A 12448-nucleotide genomic window follows, 5' to 3' on the forward strand; every position below is an offset into this window, starting at 1 on the left:
AGTACGTGCTCTCTGCCGTTTGGCTGAACGCGAATTGGATTCCCTCGGCTCCAGAGGCATAGAGGCCTGGGTGGGGTTCACCACAGGGCCCGGGAGCTGGTGGGGGGCAGAGCTGAGCTGGAAGAAGGGATGGCTTGGGGGGCCCGGTGAGGAGGACAGAGCTGGGCCTCAACAGTGATGGGGATGGCAAGCATGTCTCAGTGCAGGGCCACCGTGGCACCCACCTCCAGGGACATCGCTCTTGTAGATTATGACGCATGTGGCAACCCTGGGTTTGGCGTGGAGTCTGAGTTTGGGGGTGGGGATGGTGACACGGGAAGCGGCGATGGAGTGAGGGGGGCAACAGGGACCATGGGGCAGGGCCAGGGGAACCAACATCTTGGTGATGGTTACAGGAGTCAGCATGATGACCGTTGTCAAGGGCATACGGGTCAGGGGCTCTTACTGGCACGACTATTCTCAGGGTGGCAGGGGTGAGTGGGTCAGGGGCTATTACTGGGATGACTGCTCTCAGGGTGGCAGGGGTCAGTGGCTCCTGAGGTGAGCAGTGGGATGGACCCTAAACCCAGGCCCAGTCCACCCCTGCCAGCAGTAGGGTCCCGGGGTGCTGACGTGCCGCCCGCCTCTCACCCCTGCCAGGCGGGACTCTGATCACCATCGAGAGGTGCAACAGCTCTATGAGGAAATGGAGCAGCAGATCCTCCGGGAGAAGCAGCAGCTGCAGGCCCAGGTGGCCTCCCCTGGCAGCCCGCCCCTCCCCCCCCTGCCCTGGACTCGCTGCGGGGGCGAGTAGCGGGGCCAGAGACCGGCCAGTGGGGGCAGCGGGGAGGCTGTTGGGAGTAGGTCCTGTCACCGCCCCCCGCCCCCCCCCCCCAGCTGGCATTCCTGAGAGAGGGGGTGGGGAGAGCTGTGCCTGAGCCCCCTGCCCGTCTCTGCCAGGCCTTGCTCTCCGGGCCTGTCTCCTTGTGGCCACCATCTAGGCCTGCGTCAGGGAAGTTGTCCTGAGATCCCTCCCTGCTGGGGCGTCCTGGACCCAGGCCCCGGGCCTGGATGAGGTGGAGTGTGGGGAGGCCCGGCCCTGCTGGGGCTTAGAGTGTGCAGCACTGGGGCTGAAACCTGTCTGCTCTGCAGAGCGACTCCCGGGGCCTGGCCTTCAGCTCCCAGATGCAGGAGGTCCTGGAGGCCAAGGAGCGTGAATTTCAGCGGCTGACTGAGGGCCAGAGGGAGGTGAGTGACAGCGCTTCCCCGGGAGCCCGATTTCTGAGCACAGGCTCTGACACCCATCTCCTGAGAATTCATGGGGCTGGCTGGGCTCCCGTATAAGAGTGGCCCCCTTTGCTGAGATGAGGCCAGGCAGTGCCGAGGGACCGCTGGGAAGGTCCAGGTTCAAATCCCTGCCATTGCAATTAAGAGCCATGCAAATCTGAGGTAACAACTTTGCTTGTCTTGGCCTTAGTTTCCCCATCTGTAAAATGGGAATAGCCACATCTACTGCATCTCCCAGGCTAGTTTTGTCAAATGAGGTAATAAATGGGAAAGCACTTTGAAACAGGAAAGCACTGGGCAAACGTGAGAGCTCAACGTTGGAGAGGCTTAGTGGCAGGGTGGTATTCGGCTTTTGTCTCCACTGTCCACTGAGTGACCTTGGGCAGGTTTTTAACCTCTCTGAGCCTTGGTTTCCTCATCGGAGAAATGGAGATCAGAACTCTTGCTCTAAAAGGCAGCTGAGGGGCGCCTGGGTGGCTTGGTCGGTTAAGCGTCCGACTTCGGCTCAGGTCATGATCTCACGGTCCGTGAGTTCGAGCCCCGCGTCGGGCTCTGTGCTGACCGCTCAGAGCCTGGAGCCTGTTTCCGATTCTGTGTCTCCCTCTCTCTCTGCCCCTCCCCTGTTCATGTTCTGTCTCTCTCTGTCTCAAAAATAAGTAAAAACGTTAAAAAAAATTAAAAAATAAATAAATAAAAGGCCACTGGGATGACAACAGATGCCATATCTGAGGGCCTGGCGTGGTGCCTGGCACATAGTAGGTGCTTTACACATCACAGTTGTTACTGTCTCTGAGTCTGACCTAGCTCCTTGCTGCCCTGATGCCCCAGGGCTCATGGCCTGTGGTCACTTCCAGTTGGCATTGCGACTAAGTCTTTGGGTCTGAGACCCTGCCCTACCATCCCTTCCTTTCTCAACTCCCAGACCACCATCCTTAGTAAACTCGCCAGGACAACCAGCTGTCCTTCGGCAATGGACAAGGTTCCCAGAGCCTTTCCCACCGTTGCCTTGACTGGCCCTGTCACCTGGTCTCGCCTTCCCAACGGGCTGATTTCCAGGTGCCTCTACAACAGCTGCTCCTTGGAAATGGAGGCAGACCCCTTCGGCCAAGGGAGGAGATTGGACGTTCCACATGGGGCCATTTTGTCCCATCCCCTGCCAACGTGAAGGGTCTCCCCCGAGGTCATTCATTCCTTCACCTAATGATTATTTATGGTGCACCTACCAATGCCTGGTACGGTTCTAGGTTCTGGGGGACATGACAGACACAAACCCCTGCCCATGGAGTTATAGCCTTAGTCAGGAAGATAGATGACCAACAAAATTAGCAGGTAAAATCTATAACATGTGAGATAATGCTAAAGAGAAGAAGAGAAGCAGGGTGGGGGGATAGAAAGGTTTTGACAGGGGAGTCCAGGAAGACCTCACTGAGTTGATGACATTGGAGCGAAGACCTGAAGGAGATGAGGGGTGGGCCGTGTGACATCTGGGGAAGTGCAGTCCAGGCAGAGAGAACAGCGAGTGCAAAGGTCCTGAGGTAGACACGTGCTATGAATGTTCCAGGAGCAGCCAGGAGACCTGTGGCTGGAGCAGACAGAGGGAGGGGAGAGTAGTGAAGGGGGAGGCCCGAGACCCAGTGGGGTGGGAGGGACTCTGCAAGGCCCAGGATGCCCCGGTGCAGGTTTCACCTTCCACTCTGAGTGTTCCAGCTGTGTGCCATCTCCGAGTCATGTGACTTGCTGTTGGCTCGGGAGCTCCCAGCGGACCAGATGGGGTTCGGAGATGAGCAACCATCACAGAGCTTTGAGCAGAGGAGGGTGTGATCCCATTCACGTGGCAGGCCCTTGTGGTGCTGCAGTGTGTGTTCCTTATACAATTCCCTCTCTCCTCCCTACCCCAGCAATTCAAATGTCTCTCCTGGGTGGGAGGTAATGGAGCTTGTTAGGCCAATAAGGGGTTACCCCCCCCCCCCCAATCCTTTGTGTGTGTGTGTGTGTGTGTGTGTGTGTTTGTGTGTGTGTGGTTTTTTTTTTTTTTTTTTAATTTTTTTTTTTCAACGTTTATTTATTTTTGGGACAGAGAGAGACAGAGCATGAACGGGGGAGGGGCAGAGAGAGAGGGAGACACAGAATCGGAAACAGGCTCCAGGCTCTGAGCCATCAGCCCAGAGCCTGACGCGGGGCTCGAACTCACTGACCGCGAGATCGTGACCTGGCTGAAGTCGGACGCTTAACCGACTGCGCCACCCAGGCGCCCCTGTGTGTGTGTTTTTAAGTTCATTTATTTTGAGGGAGAGAGAGAGCGCACAGGGGAGGGAGCAGAATGAGAGGGAGACAGAGAATCCCAAGCGGGCTCCGCACTGTCAGCACAGAGCCCGATGTGGGGCTCGAACTCACGAACCCTGAGATTATGACCTGAGCCAAAATCAAGAGTCGGCCGCTCAACCACCTGAGCCACCTGGGCGCCCCCCTCCAATGTTATGTTGAAGCTCGGTCTCCAGAAGCCTGGGGTCTGTACCCAGAAGCCTGGGGTCTGTACCCCACGGTGGCCTTTGGAGGCTGTTTGTCGCCTTGGAAGGCAGCTGGGCTTCTCCCCTCCTCATGCCCCGCCTCCTACAGCTGGAGGCCCGGGTCCAGTTCCTCAGCAGCACACATCAGGAGGCCAACGCGGAGAACCGGCAGCTTCGGGAGGCTGAGCGTGACCTGGCTGGGCAGCTGGAGGAGGCGCAGGAGCAACTGCAGGTGACCAGGGGGCGTCTGAATGCCGCCAGGGGCCACGTGTCCTGGCAGACGGAGGAGGAGCCAAGGCAAGTAGCTGCCATCCCTGGGCTGAGGTGGGGACCAGGGGCTTCCTGAGAGAGGTGAGGGAGTTCTCTGAGGCTCTGGTCAGCACCCAGAACACCCCCAGAATCTCTCTCCTTAAGCTTTACAACAACCATGCCAGGCTGACATTCTCATGCCCGCTTCTCAGACAAGGAAAGTAAGGCACAGAGAGGGGAAAGTCATGTGTCAAGGTCACACAACTGGGATTCACACACACACACACACACACACACACACACACACACACACACACGGTCTAGTGTGGTAATGGACCCCAGGCAGGTACTCACTCTACCTGTTATAGCCCAGAGGAGTGAGATGGGCCAGGATGGTCAGGGGAGGCTTCCTGGAGGAGGGGAGGCTTCGTATAGGCCCCAAAGGATGGGCAGGATTGGTTGAGGGGGAGGAAGGGGGTGCGTGCAGGGTGAGAAGGACTGCCCGAGCAGAGAGAGACCGGGAGGGGGGCCAGCTGTGAGGCGTTACCGATGGGGAGACATGTAAGCGGGGTTGGTATGACATCTATCTGCCCCTCTCCTGACCTTAGCTTCCTAAACCCTTTCTAGTGTCCCCAGGGCAGGTGAGGAGAAAGCTCCAGACACCAAGGCAGTCTCCTCAGAGGAGGCCCCCCTGCCTGGACTGTTTGGGGATGAGGATGACTGGGACCAGCTCCTGAACAGCTTCAACACCTCCTCGCGCAGAGCCCTGCAGCTCTCCTGGAGCCCACCCTCCACCCCGAGAGCCCCGGCAGGCCCCCAGACGCCCCGAGTAGTCAGGCAGATCTCCATCTCGGAGCTGCATTCTTTGCCATTTGGTCAGGGGCCACCTTCAGATCTGGATGGGGCTCCAAGGAGCCCCACGGGGGCGCCCTCCAGGGCCACGGAGGGGAAAGGAGTGGACGTGGGTGGGCAGGACATCAGTCCAGAGCAGCCTGTCCAGCCTCACAGCCTGGAACCTAAGGAGGAGTCAGGGCCCGGCCCCGAGGCCATCTTCCACGGGAGTTCCCCAGGGGCCCCGAGTGAGGAGTCAGGGAGCCTAGTGGGAGCTGCACTCAAAATGCTCATTCCTTTGGAGGATGCACCCCCTCCTCCGGTGACCTCCTCTCCTCCCCAGGCCCCAGCTGGGCCCAGCGAACAGCTCCAGGCCTCATACTCAGATGACAATAAGAGCCCAGAGCCCGGGCCTGTCCCAGTCAAGCCGCCCAGGCAGAGAGAGGCCCTCCTGCATCAGGACCCACACGCCAGTGGCTCTGAGCCAGGACTGGGGTCCCCAGGAGCCGGAACCCCCACACCGGGGCTGGCTGAGCCCTCCCAGGATCCAGAGCCTGTGGGTCGGGCTCCCACAGAGGGATTGGAGCAGGGCCAGCTGGGCCCTGGTGCGCAGGAGGGCCATCCTGGAGGGCCAAGAGAAGCTCACAGCCAGGTCCTCGGGCCAGAAGGCCTGCCCACCCTTTCCCGCAAGAGTCTAGAAGAAGAGCCCAAGGTCGAGGAAAGGAAACAGGTGGATCAAGGAAGGCTAGACCTCAGTTCAGGGCAGTCCACTGAGGCTCATGGCCTGAAAACGGGGCATTCAGAACACCCCCAGCAAGACGGCCTGCCTGCCCCTCACCCGAATGACGTACCGCAGGCTCAGGCTGAAGCAGGGGCCCCTGCTTCTAGAAAACAGTCACCTCCACTGGACTCTCCCCATGAGGGGGCTCAGCGCGGGGATGGAGCAGGGCCCCGGGAGCCCACACAGAACCTCCCCACCTTGGTTGAGCCGGAAACCCACCCCATGCCCTCACCTACAGCTGCTCATACAGAAGAACAAGGCTCCCTACGACCCAGGGAGCCAAGGGCAGAGAACAGGCCTGAAGACCCAGGAAGTGACTCCAAGGAGGCTGAGCTGACCCCATCCTCAGGGTCCCTCACTGCCAACAAGCCCCCAGCCAACCCTGATTACCTCTTTCACATCGTCTTCCTGGGAGACTCGAACGTGGGCAAAACATCCTTCCTATACCTGCTGCACAAAAACACCTTCATCCCTGGGCTGACAGCTACTGTGGGTAAGAGCCCACCTGGGCCGGGGGTGCGGGGGAGAGTGGGGAGGAGGCTGGGTGGGAGGGGAAACCCAGGGCCCGGGGCCAAGGGGCTGGAGCAGGGCCAGAGAGAGCCGTCTCCGGGGAAGCTGCAGGTTCTCCTGGCCACGGGCCCTGCATTAGACTTTATTTTATGTGGCATAATCTTACTATTTTACTAATTATCTCTAATTATAGGTAATTTGCTTTGCTGCATTGATCTGATTAGCTTATAATGTGCCACATCAACAAAGCACCCTGCAATTTAGGGGCCAATGCTGGTTGATGGTGAAAACAAGCAAGTCTCCGCCCACATGGGCCGTGGGCAGGCCACTGCGGGGGTCCCTGCTGCTCACATTTGTTCAGGATCAACCCCCCCGCCAGTTAGCCAAGCTCTGGCAGGAAGTTGTCTTGGGCAAGTTGAACACTTTACACAGAATGTATTTCTAGAGTAGGGTCAGTTAGTACCTGAGTTCAAATCCCCTCTCTGCCACTAGCTAGCAGTATGAACTTGGGCAAGTTATTTAACCCCTCTGAGCTCCCAAACCCTCATCTGCATATAATGGAGACAAGAGTGCTAACTTCCTAGAATGGTTGTAAGGGTTACTTCCGTCCGTACATGTCAAGTCTTAGAATAATATCTGGCATGTCATAAGTGCTCAATAAATAGTTTTTTTATTATTATTAAGTTTTTAAAATGTTTTTTATTTATTTTTGAGGGGGGGAGGGGCAGAGAGAGAGGGAGACAGAATCCGAAGCAGGCTCCAGGCTCCGAGCTGTCAGCACAGAGCCCGACGCGGGGCTCGAACCCACCAACTGCGAGATCATGACGTGAGCCAAAGTCTGGCGCTTAACTGACTGAACCACCCAGGCACCCCTGTTTTTATTGTTATTATTGTAAGTAAATATTTGCTAATGTCTAATTCAGTGGCCCCTGCAAATGAAATGTCCCCAACCACAAAGACTCCGCTACCTAAAAACGTCAGGATATATGACCACTTGGCATCGTATAGAGCCACAGAAATGCAAGCGCAGGAATGAAGAGGAGACCCACTTAGGCACAAAGACGGGGGAGATCCGTGTGTTTGTGTCAGTCAGGGTGCAGGCTGTCTGGGGACCAGTGTCAGGCCAGTGAGTAAATGACAGCCTTCATGCACAAGAGGCTCTAAGACAAGTTCTCAAACTTTTTTCTAAGAATCCTAACCTGGGGAACCAGTTAAGAGTGCAGCGTCCTCGGGAGTAGGGGACTCATAGCAGGCCTGGTCTGATGTTGAGCGGGGTCACAGGGTCTGCAAGGCCACCGTTATTAATCACTAAGTTATTGGTTACTGACTACCTACCGTGCCCAAGCCTGTCTTACATGCCTTATTCCTTACAGAAGCCCTCCCTGTATTAAATGATCTGCCTCCGTTATTATGTGCTAAGAAGGTCCCACAGAATTCAATCAAGAAAAACACAGGTTGCAAAATTGTAAAAAGACAGGTCGAGCCTGCGCTCACTGCTAGGCAGCTTGGGAGTGTCTGAGATCCAGGTGGGTGAGACAAATCTGTCCCAGGGCCAGCTGCGGTTTGGTGCCCCCTGGTGGCCGCCATCCATCTGGCTTCATTATCCATGGGGACGATTCTGGCTTCCCCAGTCGTGAACATTTCCCCACCCAGCGTCACCTCTTCCATTCTCACCCCCTCTCAGAAGAACAGGGCTAGGAGGAGTCCCAGAGCCAGAGCCAAATGGGTTATATCTGAATGTGCATTTTCCATAGCCCCATTTTACAGACGAGGGAAACAGATCATTGAAGACCTGATTAACTTGCCCAAAGTTCATAGCCATAGTCTCCTGCCTTCAAAGCACATGCCCTACCCTCTTCTGGGTCTAACCCTCTTCTGGGTTCAGCATTACTCTCTCCCTGGGGAGATTCCTTCGGAAAGAGGTCATTGTTATACTCTTCAGGTAAATAGCAGATTCCTTGGGAAGGAGATAACTTCTATTCTTAACGGTTTGTGTGGTTATGTTATAACATGTTTGGGGGACAGTATGGGGGCCGTATGGGTGGACTGAAGAGGGGATGGACAGGGAGGTAGAACAGCGGGGGTAATGAGGGGGGGTTACGAAAGAGTCGTTTGTAGGTTACACGGTGAGTATTTAAGCCGAAGCTGGATATTATCACCGGGGGTTGGATTAGACCATCTCGGAGGTTCCTGCAGACCCTGGGCTTCCTAAGACATTCAGGAAAGAGGGCAGTAAAGAGAAGTAAATGCTACAGACTTCTGCATCACCATTCTGCAGTCAGGTCTCCCAGGTGGTCACTTCCTGTGGAGAGCATGGGCAGTGGGGGGAGGGAGGTGGTCCGTGGTTTTGACTGCCTCCGGGGAGAGCAGCAGGTGTTCACGGAGGTCACCATAAGAGACGGAGGAAAGTCTCTACTAGCTCAGGGCTGATATGAGGAGGCACCCCTTTCCTGAGCTGGCCTGGGGCCTACAGTGGGCCCTGTAGGAAAGGGACAAAGAAGCCCCTCTCACTCACCCCCTACTCGGCCGGATTTCCTTGGGAAGTGGGGATTGGCAGGAAGGTGCACCCCAAACTTTCTACACTTCCCCGGGATTTCACTCTTACCTTCATATCTCCAGGGACAGAGAGGGTCTGAAAGCATGACCACAGCAGGGGTGGACCTGGGAAATTTGAAGGGCTAGGGTTCAGGGAGATGAGAATAGTGATGAGGGGCGCCTGGGGGGCTCGGTTAAGCGTCCGACTTCAGCTCAGGTCATGATCTCACAGTTCGTGTGTCCGAGCCCCGCGTCAGATTCTACGCTGACAGTGCAGAGCCTTTTTGGGATTCTCTCTCTCCCACTCTTTCTGACCTTCCCCTGCTCATGCGTGCTCTCTCTCAAAATAAATAAACAAACATTAAAAATAAAAAGAATAATGGTGAAAATGATCACCTCCCAAGAACCCCCTCCGGAAACTGGGCTGAACCTCACACATAAGTCATTTAATTCTCCCAACCACTCTGCGATGTGCGTCCTTTTGTTTTATTTTAAAACCTTTTTTTTTTTTTTTCACAGATATTTATTTACTTAAGTGAGCTCTACACCCAACGTGGGGCTTGAACTCAAGACCCTGAGATCAAGAGCCACGTGCTCTCCCAACTGAGCCAGCCAGTCGCCCCGGTGCAGGTCTTTTTAAATTGTCATCTTGCATGGGGCGCCTGGGTGGCTCAGTCGGTTAAGCATCCGACTTCGGCTCAGGTCACGATCTCGAGGTCCGTGAGTTCAAGCCCCGCGTCAGGCTCTGCGCTGACAGCTCAGAGCCTGGAGCCTGTTTCCGATTCTGTGTCTCCCTCTTTCTCTGACCCTCCCCTGTTCATGCTCTTTCTCTCTGTCTCAAAAATAAATAAACGTAAAAAAAAATTAAAAAAAAAATAAATTGTCATCTTGCAGATGAGAAAGGGAGGCTCAGAGAGGTACAGTGACCTGCCTGGGGTCACAAAGCCAGCAGCTGAGGGCGGGCAGCTCACAGTCAGGCGTCCCTGACGGCATTGCTCCTTGCGCCCTCCTAGGCTGTCTGTTTCTACCCTGCTGTCTGTTCCATAATTAGGAACGAAACAGGGAGTATTCTAAAAAAGGAAATAATGAAACTGGTTTTCTTGAGGGACCTGAGGAATAAACATTGCTGTACAGGTGGGAAGACGGATGTGTTCACAGAGGTCGAAACAACGCAAGGTGCCTCGAACTGGCACTGACCGCCAGAGTGTGGGAGTGCGGTGGGGGCAGTGAAGCCCGCAGGCTAGGTGGTCAGGAGAGGCATCTTGGCAGACGGGGGCCCTTGTGTACGGGTGGGATTTGGAGAGCTGAGGGGAAGCCCGGCGGCCCGAGGGGCTGGTGCCGGGGACAGGTCTTGGCTGGAAGCCCTGGATGGTAACTTAGAAGCAGACCTGATGCCCTCTGCGTGTCCTAGGTGTGGATTTTCGGGTCAAAACTCTGCTGGTGGACAACAAGTGCTTCACGCTGCAGCTCTGGGACACGGCTGGCCAGGAGAGGTAACCGGCCCTGTCTGTAATCGTGGTGTCAGGGCCGCTGAGGTACAGCGGGGTGGAGGGCAGCCCTGACCTCGAAGAGTCTAACGTAGGCAAGAGGCAACCACGTGCATGAAAGGTATCCAGCCCCTAAGCATTTAGGAGGCTGGGGAAGGAGAGGTGAGTCAAGCCCCGGTGGGGTAGGTGACCCAAGGGCCCCTCGGCCTGACAGGGCAGCTGGCAGGGCCATCCCTGCATGGCCTGCAGGGACGGCTGCCCATTGCCTGTTCTGAAAACGCCAGCCTGCCCCTTTGCAGTTAGGCAGTAGCGATCGAAACTTAAAAGGCATATTTTCTGGGGAGCCTGGGCGCCTCGGCTGAGCGTCTAACTCTTGGTTTCGGCTCAGGCCATGATCCCAGGGTCGTGGGATCAAAGCCCACGTCCTCTCTCTCTCCCCCACTCTGTCCCCCTCCCCTGCTCATGCTATTTCTCTCTCTCTCTCTTTAAAAAAAAAAAAAAAAAAAAAAAAAAAAAAAGCCACATCTTCTTTGACCCAGCAGCTCTGCTTCCAGAAACTTACTCTGCTGATCAACTCATACATGACTGTAGTCTCGACACGTTCAAAACAACATCACTTATGTTGTGAAACACCGGGAATGACCAAAACGTCCGGAATGGTGGCCCAGCTGATTCTACCCGATATGTAGAATAGTATGAAGCCACAAAAGAGATTGAGCGTTCTCCCCGTGCACCCATGGGGAGACACCTCCAAGACGTTTTACGAACTCAAAAAGCAAAGTACAGATTACTGAGCATTAACGAATACAGTGAGGACTTTACACTGTGTTTACCATGTGTGTGCGTGTATGCACATATACAGTTGTGTGTGTTCATAAAATCCCTCTGGAAACTGCTAACCCTGGCTGCCCCCCGGGGAGGGAGACTGAGTGGCGGCAGGATGGGGGAGGTGGTGGTGGGGTGGTGTTAGACTTTTCACTGGGTGCTGGCTGGTACCTTCTGAAGTCTGAGCCATGAGAACCATTACCTATTCAACGAGAACTACCCTGTGAGAAGGAAAACTCTGTTTGGGAAGCAATTAGAAGCAGGTGAGGCTCCTTGCCCCACTTTGCAGATGAAGTAGCTAAGGCCTGGAGAGGCCAGGGCATGGGGTCAGCCCCCCAGGCCTGGCCTCACACAGACCATCTGGGCAGGTACCACAGCGTGACTCGGCAGCTACTCCGAAAGGCTGATGGAGTGGTACTCATGTACGACGTCACCTCCCAGGAGAGCTTTGCCCACGTGCGCCACTGGCTGGACTGTCTCCAGGTGAGCCGATGGCTGCTGGGGTTGGCCCCAGTTTGGGGAACCAAGAGGGAACTTGCACCCTGCCCACACCCCCCCTTTCTCCCAGGATTACAAGTGACACAGCAGACTCGTGGGTGATGCGACCCACTGAGGGCAGGTGGCTGGATGGGCCGGGGGCATCGGCACACAAAGAAACCACAACCACATAGTACCGCCTCCAAAACAAACTACTTCCTTTATCTTATGAACATTTCTTTCCTATATGCAGTAGCTTGGGGGTGTCTTCTTGACACCTGGGAATAATGCAAGTGTAGCGACACTCTAAGTGATAAGTCGTCCGTCCACCCGTCTCTAGTTCTCAACCCGTGTGCTTAGTTGACAGGCACATACTGAAATTCTGCAGCATGGGCTAGCACCGCAGAGGGGTGTGAAGGAAGACGTGTTGTCTTCTCTGTGGGAGTTTCTAGTCTAGTTGAAGAGAAGCCAACGAAGTAGGATAAGGTGATATATGAAGGAGGCTGGGCTCTGGGTCTGACAGGACCTAGGTGTGAATCCCAACTACCCTGCTCCAACTCTGTGACCTTGGACACGTGACTCAGCTTCTCCGAACTTCGATTTTCCAGCTTCTCTCAGACAGTTGTTAGGATTAACTGACATCATTGCCTTTAGCACAATGCTGGGTATATAGTAAGCACTCAGTAAACAGAAGCTTAGCAGCAGTAGTAGTAGTCATGAAACCACTAGGAAATGAGCCAAGCCGGCCTGTGTAATCAAGCACCGGGCTGTTCAGCACAGGCAGGAAGAGAAGGGCATGGGCGGGAACAATCCTGGAAGGCCTGCTAGGGGAGGCACTTTTGAGGCTGGCCTCGGAAAATGGCTGACAGGTTTGTAGGCAGAGAGGAGGGGCTGACTCACTGTCCACCGAAGGGTGTGGAGTGGGTGTGACCCGGAAAGGCGGTCATGGGGGTGGGGGAAGGGCAGGGTGTGCTTAGTCA

At 55.5% G+C, this 12448-nt stretch overlaps 1 protein-coding gene across 3 annotated transcripts in view; it reads left to right on the forward strand.

The window, feature by feature from the left end:
• RAB44 (RAB44, member RAS oncogene family) overlaps positions 1 to 12448 on the forward strand; it is a 34252-nt gene that overhangs the window by 16825 nt on the left and 4979 nt on the right. For all 3 annotated transcript variants that reach the window (XM_045498004.1, XM_045498003.1, XM_045498002.1), the window contains exons 6-11: positions 640 to 730; positions 1132 to 1227; positions 3883 to 4070; positions 4650 to 6127; positions 10091 to 10172; positions 11360 to 11474. In XM_045498004.1, coding sequence (XP_045353960.1) covers positions 640 to 730; positions 1132 to 1227; positions 3883 to 4070; positions 4650 to 6127; positions 10091 to 10172; positions 11360 to 11474 — 2050 coding nt within the window. The remainder of the gene's footprint in view (positions 1 to 639; positions 731 to 1131; positions 1228 to 3882; positions 4071 to 4649; positions 6128 to 10090; positions 10173 to 11359; positions 11475 to 12448) is intronic.

Source organism: Leopardus geoffroyi, chromosome B2, assembly GCF_018350155.1.
Source record: "Leopardus geoffroyi isolate Oge1 chromosome B2, O.geoffroyi_Oge1_pat1.0, whole genome shotgun sequence".
In the NCBI taxonomy this organism is placed as follows: Eukaryota; Metazoa; Chordata; class Mammalia; order Carnivora; family Felidae; genus Leopardus; species Leopardus geoffroyi.